Source organism: Borostomias antarcticus, assembly GCF_949987555.1.
Source record: "Borostomias antarcticus genome assembly, chromosome: 8".
Taxonomy (NCBI): Eukaryota; Metazoa; Chordata; class Actinopteri; order Stomiiformes; family Stomiidae; genus Borostomias; species Borostomias antarcticus.
In genome coordinates, this window is record NC_140241.1 from 2859394 (window position 1) to 2869512 (window position 10119).

The 10119-nt window shown below is 44.2% G+C and overlaps 1 protein-coding gene across 1 annotated transcript; it reads right to left on the minus strand.

Moving 5' to 3' along the window:
* Window positions 1-5053: 5053 nt before the first annotated feature.
* On the minus strand, window positions 5054-8151 carry LOC311312141 (beta-1,3-galactosyl-O-glycosyl-glycoprotein beta-1,6-N-acetylglucosaminyltransferase 4-like; the record flags this gene model as incomplete). The annotated part of the gene is made up of 4 exons (XM_084442012.1): window positions 5054-5140; window positions 5960-6746; window positions 7631-7739; window positions 8058-8151. 4 exons carry the CDS (start codon window positions 8149-8151, stop codon window positions 5054-5056), a joined length of 1077 nt encoding a protein of 358 aa, XP_084298138.1.
* Window positions 8152-10119: the final 1968 nt, after the last annotated feature.

Below are 10119 nucleotides of genomic sequence, written 5' to 3' on the forward strand. Positions count from 1 at the left end.
CGAACATCTGCACCTCCAGCCACCAGTCTGATAAGCTACTGTAGTTTGAAGACAGCTGTCTCACGGTGGCTGAAAAACTACCATGTAATAACACAAATTCTGATTCTGATAGAGAGGATCTGCTGAAAAGAATGGGAGAAATACCCCAAATACAGATGTGCCAAGCTTGTAGCGTCATACCCAAGACTTGAGGCTGTAATCGGTGCCAAAAGTGCCTCAGCGAAGTACAGAGTAAAGGGTGTGAATACCTAAGTAGGCCTACATGTGATATTTCGTTTATTTTTAATACATTTGCAAAATTTTCATTTTTTTTTTTCCACTTTGTCATTATGGGGTATTGTGTGTAGATTGATAATAAGAAATTCCATTTTGGAACAATTGATAAGAACATATTCCATTTTGGAATAAGGCTGGAACATAAATACATGTGGAAAAAGTGAAGGGGTGTGAGTACTTTCCGGATGCACTGTAAGCCTCTCATTGGTGCCGCTCAATGCTAGTGGCGCCTATCAGATTCGATCCCCAGACAATTTTGCAAGGGTACCGTTGAAAAATAAAATAAAACAGCGTCACGGTCGGAGAAATCACCTTGAAAGGCTGGCTGGTCCATGTGGTCCGCTGATTGCAGACCTGGCAGTGTTGGATGACTGTAAAATGCCTCGTTTCCCCCTGCTGTCTGACCACACACTGTCCATTGCACTGTCCACACTGCTGGAACTGCAGTAGACAAGCAGTGTTCACGCGCACATTGTGTAGAGCAAGGTCAGGGGTCTCTTTCTTCATGAGTGGAGGATCACCATGAGACGTTTCACTGGCTGGATCATGATTCTGGAGGGAGGCTGCACGCCTGAATCAAAAACGAAAAAAAATGCAGCACAAATAGATTAACCTCAACCTTTACATCTGTAATCTGTCCTATCGTCTGGATTATAAACACAGCTACATTGGAAGAGATGTCTGACCAAGGCAACTACATGGGAAATTAGCCGTTGTCCCCTCACTGTATGATCGAAGAGCTGCCGTCAAATGAATCCTGCTCCTCCTCCACATCCAGACGAGGTCTCTTTGATATTAGAAATGGCAGAGGAGTTGCAACGGGAACAGTCGACGTGCCAACATCAAGGTCTTTGTAGGACACAGTAGCCTGGACAGCTGTAACAGAATTGTATGAAACATTACATTACAGTCATTTAGCAGACGCTTTTATCCAAAGTGGCTAACAATAATTGCATTTAACGTAGGAAAAGCCAATGTACTACTACTTTCCAGAACTCACAAGTGCATCTTCTCTCTAAAACAAGTGACTAAGAGCATAATCTAGTGCTGAAGGCAAAGTGCAAGAATAGCAATCTAAAATTGTATGAAACCCAAGCAACATAACATTAGACAAATAGACTGCAATATTACAGTACAAGTACAAATGGTAAATGGACTGCACTTATATAGCGCTTTTCCACCTTAGCGGCACTCAAAGCACTTTACAATGGCCTCTCATTCACCCATTCACACACACATTCACACACCAATGGCGGTAGCTGCCATGCAAGGTGCTAACCTGCTCATTGGGAGCAATTTGGGGTTAGGTGTCTTGCTCAAGGACACTTCGCCATGTGGACAGTCGGAGCTGGGATTCGAACCACTGACCCTTCGATCATTGAACGACCCGCTCTACCAACTGAGCTACAGCCGCCCCAGCAACTGCTAAAGGCAGCCTGCAACAGCTCATTGTTAAACTTCATCAAAAGTAGTGGTGATATATTAGGCTACAAACCTCTACTTCTGACGTGAGGCTGGAGAGTCCTTAAAGACAACTGTGTCCCAACAGTGTGCGTCTGTGGTGGGTCTGTCTGACAGCCAACATTAGGCCTACGTTGTTTAGATAGTACTGATGACTTGGCCTGTATGGAAGAAACAAGCAAATATGCAATATTGAATAATGATTATTGAATGTTGCGGTGAGCATACTGTATATCTGCTGACACCCCTTGAGACATTCTCAGCAATGTTCGTGGAATCATCAGGTGTTTGCGGTCTTTCAAAATCATACAACCTCCTCCCCCAGGTGGGGTTGATCTGAACCCAGCTCATGTCCAGATGGCTAGCTACTAAATACTCAACTATATTATTACATTATTAGATAGAACATGATATTAAGAGTTATAGAGCAAAAATTGTCCAATACTGTGTACCGAGCATTAGCCTACTAAACACCTTTTGTGCATTCAGTATATAACTCCGTTTTTTTTAACTCTCTTAGTGACATCATGCACTTATTGTTTTGACATGCTGTGGTGACCAGGAAAGTGAACTTTCTGTTTTCTCAGCGTTTGTTAAATGCACTTTTTTTTTTATTTGCTCTTGAACTCTATAGAGCTAGGCTACAGTATGGCATTATTTATTTTCATTTAACAGCTAGCCTACTGAAAGTCTGTGCAGTGTAATAGCTGGATAAATAAACATTAATTTTACTTGGTTTTGATTTCTCCCTTTTTTTCATGTTTAAAATTAGCATGTGAATGCAGTATGAACAAGAATATTATAATGCAGACATGTTACAGGGACTAGAATCGTCATACTGGTGTGATTGTATGCATCAAAGGGTTAATTCAAGGCTTAGGCAAAATATCGAGATGTATCGTGACATAACCTAAAAATATAGAGATATTTCAAAAAGGCCATATCGCCCAGCCCTACTCTCATCGCAACTGCAAATTCTAACTGAAATGTAACATTAAAACCTCTTGAATGTGGAGGTGGGTTTACTTACAAGTGCCTATCTATCCTGTCCACCAAACTCCACTGCCCACTGAGCAAAGACACGTCTTGAAGACGTCTTTTATACGTCTTTTCTGTCTTTTTCGGACGTCCAAAGACATCCAATTAGGAGCCAGAATGAATGTTTTTTTTTACGTTCAGATATTGGACCCGTTTTGCACGTCCACAGACGTCTTAGAGGGGTCCAAGCCAGACGTGTGAATATTGAGGGGTCCAGCAGACGTACAAACGGGGTTCAGGACCGACGGACGTTATTAAGACATGATCTGAACGTCTCCCTGACGTTGCGTGTTTATCTCTGTAGGCGAATGAACTGCGCGTCTTGGGAACAGGCAAGCTAAAGGTTTAGTTACAATAAGGTTACAGCATTTTTCAGTTTGTGTATTATGTTTTTTTATGGTTTGATAAGCGCAAGGATTTTGAATAAAGTACTTAAACGTGTGAGCTATGTGCTTGTTAATATTTACAAGGGAAGGCTTCAAGAGCCTTACCAGTTCAGAGTGGGAGTTCCTGAAATCTGTTACTGCACCATAACCAGGAGACAGACGATTTATACCAAACTCATCACAAATTACATTTTTATTACTTACATTTTCATCTTCGTCTTCCGTTTTTACATGTATACGCCTAGTTGGTACTGCATCAGTTGTGAGCTGTAGTTTTGTGGCCAGTCCCGCGTTGTACTGGCCGAGGTTAGTAAAGCCATCTTCCGAAAAGTGGTCAGCACACACTACTAGTCTTTTGGGAAGAATAACCGGGACGTTGCCATTAAAAATAAATCCTAACCAATGACTCCTTCTTGCGTCCCCTGGGAGCTGATGGAGGGGTTTGTGCTGGGATTTGCAGCCGACAACAGAGCAATAGTTTCGAGCCATAGTGAATGGACGGGTTCTCCAGTGAGGGAAAAAATGGCTGAGTATCCAAAGCAAAAGTGTGGTGTGGAATAAGGAAATGAGGATTGAAATGAGCGGGCGTGGCCCATGGAGGTAGGCGTGGCCCTACCATGGGGGCCCTACACACTGAACATTCTCTACTCCCCATGGGTTGCCAGGTTCTGTTAAAGGGCACATCAAATGCACATTTCCAACAATAGGCTCTGTGCACCAGCTCCACTACTTCCTGAAAGGAAGTGGGCATCTTTATTTCCTGTCCTATATGATTGGATTGAGTGATTTATCAGGTGTGCGCTGGGTGTGCCGCACACCTGATCAATCACTTAATCCAATAGTATAGGACAGGAAATAAAGATGCCCACTTCCTTTCAGGAAGTAGTGGAGCTGGTGCACAGAGCCTATTTAAAAAAAAGTATTTGGGGTCCCCAATCAGTTTTACTAACCGCTAGATCAACGATAAGCCTACCAATGTCCTTCACTAACGTTACATGCATCTGGGGTGAGGCTGAGGCTAACGTGGAGTTGTTAGTTACCTAGCATTACATAGTACTAACTAGGCTATAGCCTAGACAAAGAGAAACAGCACAATTACTTACACTTCCTGCATGATTTCCACGGACAGTAGGTATAGCTTTATCATCCAGGTTGAGATGACTTGCAAATCCTGCGTTGTACTGACCCAGGTTGACAAAGCAAGCTGGCAAAAAATGGTGAGCACAGACCAACAGCCTTTTAGGAACGTGAGCGGGTAGGTTGCCATCAAAAATAAACTTAATCCACTCAGCTCTTCTGTCCACTGAGGTTGGGAGACGATGTAGCGATTTATGCTGGTTATTACACCCAAGAACAGAGCATTTAATGTACGCAGACATTATGCTATCTTGCCAGGCCAGCAACACTGCTAACCTTTATAGCCAGTTAGCAGGTAGGCGGAGATATTCAATTATTAATTATTATCATGAGTCTATGCTTCTGACGTCAGAAGCATAGGCCCTCACGCTAACCTTAACCCTAAACTCTATGGTGTTCTTGCTAAACTGGGTTGCGAAAAGTAATCTCGCCGCCCGGCCATAGACAACTGTATATACAAAAACACTGAAAAAGTGAGTTTTGCATTTGCTGTGCCCTTTAAAGAAGAACCACATATGTGGTGTTATTGTTTTGATTATGAACATTCCATGAAATGGTCTAATAATGTAGACAATAATAATAATAATAATAATTGGGTTGCCAGATTCTGTTAAAGAAGAACCACATATATGGTGTTTTTCATGAGAGGATACAGACAACTATTACAGCACCACAGGTCAGGTCAGAGTTTGGTCAGCTTTCATCTCTCCGCCACCACGCCAGGGCCTGGCTGGCTCCCAGAACAGCAGCTATCCTCAGATCAGTTTGTCCATCTTTTTGTTGGAGTCCACTGTTTGCGTCTCTATCGCCATCTCCTGGCAATTTACCTCAATCACCGTGCTCTAAAACAGGGACACCTAGTGGCGAGACATTTAGATGCACTAGGCCTATAGGCTATCTGTGAACTGTACATTAACACACTAGTAGGCTATTGGTTTTGAACTACAGGGAAAACTTTTGTGCAGCCACTAGTATTGTGGAAACATTGTAATTTACCACTGCATGCTATCGTACACTGCTGTGAGATTAATTAATAGAACGTGCTTACACAAGAAGACTTGGTCTAAGATCTTTACTTCTCAGAGATTGCAAGCTCAAGGAAACACTCTCTCATTCAGAGTGCCACCCTTTACAGACAGGATGTTTATACAGTTCTTGAGACAAGGGCCCCAAATCAAATCAAACTTTATTTGTATAGCGCATTTCATACACAGAGGCAACACAATGCGCTTTACAGAGAGCAATGGAAGGGTGGGCATAGGTCCCACCCCTACATATTCCAGAGGGAAGCAAAAAAAAAACAGTTTCACCCGGGGGCCAGAAAAGTAAGCTGTACTCTTTTTTAAATTTTTTTTCCCCCTGACCTCTCTCAACAAGAAGATCGAGCAAGCTCCTGAAAAATGTTAGTCTATTGGCTAAGAACATATACAGAACAGTCAACATGGGCTAGATACGTCATAAGCCAGTATCCAGGTGTGACAGTTGAATGTTCCATCAGTACAGTACATCCTTACAACCCTTGACATCTGTAGGCTACATAGAACACTGGAAGCACCCTTCGAGCTTGTGTGGTTTACCCATATGTGACAAGAGAAAGCCGTGTTGCTAGAGATGTCCAAACTTCTCGGAAAGTTGTGGAGTCTGTCTGCACCTGTACATACTCGCCTCTGCAAACAGTTATTGTAAGTAATGTCTTTGAGCTCGTAGCGGAAGGTGAATCTATCCGTTCTGTCCTCAGAGGGTCGGCTGGTCTCCAGCATGTTGGCGCCCCGTAGGTTCGTCAGCTCTGCCACCAGCTCTACGTTGGACCTGAGAGGAAAGTCCTGCCCACACAGGTTAATGGCATACCTCCACTTGACCTCTGACCCTAGCAGGTCGGACAGGCAGTTGAGGTCAGCCTTGAGGCGGCTGATGCCGGCGTAGTCGACCGACTCCAGCTTGGAGGCGATGAAAACGTTGGGCAGGCAGCGGGCCAGACCCTCCATGGCTGATTTGAACTGTGCGGAGGACTTCTGGTCGTAGTGGATACAGTAGAGGTTGCTGGGAGAGTACAGTAACCTGAGGATTCTCTCCACCAGCCAGGCAGACTTGTGGACCACCATAGAGTAGGCCAGGGGGAAGGTCCGCTCCGCCTCTGACACCTGGATGTCCCCATAGCCCCTGGACCTGAGGTAGCGTGGGCAGTTGGTGGTGAGGTTGACCAGACTCTCATCCTGGTCCTCCACAATGCTCCTCCTGATGACCAGTGACTTCCCCACCTCCACGGGGTCATGGTCGTAGATGGCGATGCAGTTGATGTTGTATCGGTGGTATGTAGGAATGTTTGCAATGTCTGCAGTTGGCTCAAAGAGTTGAGTGGAGAATCTCACAGAGAGCCTTACGCACACAAGCAGGATGATGCACACGATCAACACCAGCAGGGTGCCACACCCAATCCGGCTTTTCATTCTAAGGTTAAACAAAGACATGAGGAAATGTTACACAGTGTCTGATAAGAATAAATGTTGGGAACCACGGTGACCAGTGCTCACCATATGGGTTTGCTTCTCTGCTTAAATAATCCTGGAAAAATAATCACCTTGCTTAATAAGCACGGAAGGTTGTCTCCAAAAAGGTACTGTAAAGCTTCCTTGTTCTTGTACCACAGCCTAGAGAGGGTCAGAGAGTTTGAGAAGGATGCAGTAAAACTGAAATTATGTGAAAACTACATAATTTGCAGACAGGACAACAACCATTTGCTGAAGGATTCGATTTACCAATAACAAAAAATAATTTGGGGCATGCATGGTTTGGGTAAATTCCATGAAATGAAACACTTTTGAAAGAATGCAATTCATGCAAAAATGCAAATTACTTTGCAAAAAAGTAAAAAGTTTTCTGTGAATGTGTACACTGTAATAGTATATAGACTTGTAGCAGAATTAGACAGAAGATATCAAGCATACCAGGAAATTAATAAGCGTTTTAGATTTCTCAACAATATCCAGCCCCTCCCAGAAAACCAAATTCGTTCTAAAGCAATCAGCCTACAAATGAAGTACCCAGATGACCTGCAAGAAGGGCCTTGCTGGCCATCTGTAGGTTCTGGAGAATCACAGATCGGCCGCCGGTGATAACGGCCGCCGGCCTCCAGGTGGCGGCTAGACTAACTGGCCTGGCCCATGGTAATCTCGCTCAGCCGCCCCCCCCTGTCGACAAATCGAAAATATTGTTATATATACAGTACAGAGGCGGCTGGATCAGACTCCAGGGCTGTTTTTTCGTCCCAGCACCTCCCTGCCTGCAAGATGACTTTGCCGAAGAAATCACCTGGTCTAAGACCTGGGCATTACATCATGGTAATCCGACCCTGCCTGTAAATCTTGTTGTCATCAAGCCCAAATTGAATAATGCATTCTTCCTTTCTCCGCTTCTCACGACAAGATACGTAACCTTTAATCACTACGGGAGGAATTTGGGTTTTCAGCAGTGGGGAAAGTACAGCAGCAGTGTAATGTTCTATGATGTAACATGATTGGATATGTGGAAGTGTTTGTGTTTTGCCATTGCAGTGACAAAGAGCTAGATGTTGAGCAGTATTCCTCAGGAAACTCTTCAGCTGAGGTAAGGAGGCTCAGAGGACCGTTGTGACAAACCGTTTTGCACACACTTGATTTCCCGATTTGTGTTCACACACATGCCTTTGTACTTGGCATGTGTACATATCTACATATCTATATATCTCATATCTACATATCTATATATCTGCAGGGTGGATACAGGCTGGATCCATGATGACGGGGACGTGGACATAGTCCCCCCCTAAAGTCCTGGGCTCCTCAGACTGGGGCTCACAGCCCGTGTCCTGCTCCATGTAGTGGGGGGACTTGGTGCTGTGACCTGGACCCACTCAGCCAACTGTCCCAGGCCCTCCTGCCGACCCTGTGACTAAGCATGGACCTTGATCCCTCTCAACTGGAAGCCCTTGATCATACAGGGCAATTGTGTTTGTGTTTAACTCAGGGCACATATAAAAGAGATCCTGCTCATGTTCTCTGATATAATACAAGTCAATACAAATACTGTCATTCCTCTCAAGAACTTGGACAAATAGGGTACGAAAGCAAAAATGTGACATTTGATGAAAATTATATGAATGATAAAATATATATTTGAAGGTCATATAGGCAACATTTTGATGAAAGACAGTAATAATACTAATACTGTTGAAGAGTAGGCTACTGACCTATTGACCTCAAGGTGATGGCTTAAGTCCCTACCACGGCTTATAGAACCTCACCACCAGGTTTTATTGTTATCCGTGGCTCATGAATCTAATATGTTATTGCTGAAACTACCATCACATGAGTAAATCAGTCACAGCCTCTCTTAAAATGTTTCTCCCAATTCTCTCTCCCAAATGTGTGTGTGCTCCAATGTGCTCTCTCTGTCAGAGCGGTGCCACTTGATTTAGACCTCTGTTCGTGCTCACAGTTCAAAGGTCAACTCCTCAGTGTCAACTCACACACACGCATTCCTCTTCAACCTCCCTCTCCGGAGGAAAGGCCCAGGTTAGACCCTCTTTAGTCCACCTGGGCGGACGGGCCTAATCGCCCTGCTGTAAGACCTTTAAGCTAAATCTCAATCACCAATTCAATGACTCAAGCAAGATATATCAATACTCACCAAACCAATAAAGGCAAGGAGAAAATATCTGATGCAAGGGTAAAAATCTTTATATAAAATTTGGTGTTATACATAAGTTATACAGATAATCCAGTTACATGAAAAATACAGGTTACATAAGAAAAACATGAAAGAGAATAGCTTCCAGGTCTCCAGCCTCTGACTTCTTCCACGCCTCTGTTGGTGGAAAGAAAAGTCTGACTTCCTCCATTCATTACATTACATTCCATTACAGTCATTTAGCAGACGCTTTTATCCAAAGCGACAAACAATAATTGCATTTAACGTAGGAAAAGCCAATGTACTACTACTTCCCAGAACTCACAAGTGCATCTTCTTTCTAAAACAAGTGACTAAAAGTATAATCTAGTGCTGAAGGCAAAGTGCAAGAATAGAAATCTAAAGTACAGTGCAATACAATACAATACAATACAACTAGAAAGTACATTTCCTGGAGAAAATGTGAGGTGGGCTAGCTGCTGCAGCTGTATGTAACAGCTACTGCTAGAACTACTACTGACCGGGCAATCTCCATGCACCCACCGGCGAAGACCGTGCCTCTCTAGCCCACTCAGGGGCTGAGTTGTGGGGTCCTTGGCGTGGACAGTGGCGTGGTGGCGAGACTCTGTTCTCTCAGGTCACAGCTGGTTGGGGACAGTGTACCGCTCTCCGGGCCACCTACTCGCCCGCACCGGTGAAGACCATGTGTCTCTAGCCCACTCAGGGGCTGAGTTGTGGGGCCCGTGGCGTGGATAGTGGTATGCTGGTGAGACTCCGCCCCCTCAGGTCAGAGCCAGTCGGCGACAGTGTACCCCTCTCCAGGCCACCGACCTGACGGTGCCCATCCACATCCATTGTATGACCAAAACGGTGTTAGAGCAATTATCAGACATTCTCAAAAGTGCTAGTTTTCTCAACGTTTCGATCTGAACCATTGTATATGATCATAAGTAACCTTAAAACAGGGCTAAACATGCATTTTCCCTTCACTACTCTTTTAAGTTTTGCTAGCTGTTAGCCATCTCCAACTCCCCGGGCCTTGAGTTAGCTAGCTAACACTAGCTAGCATGAGCTAGCACTAGCTATCATTAGGCTTCAATTCCTGAACTTAGCTTAGCGTGCAGCCACGTTATGGGTTACTGTTTACTTCAGATAT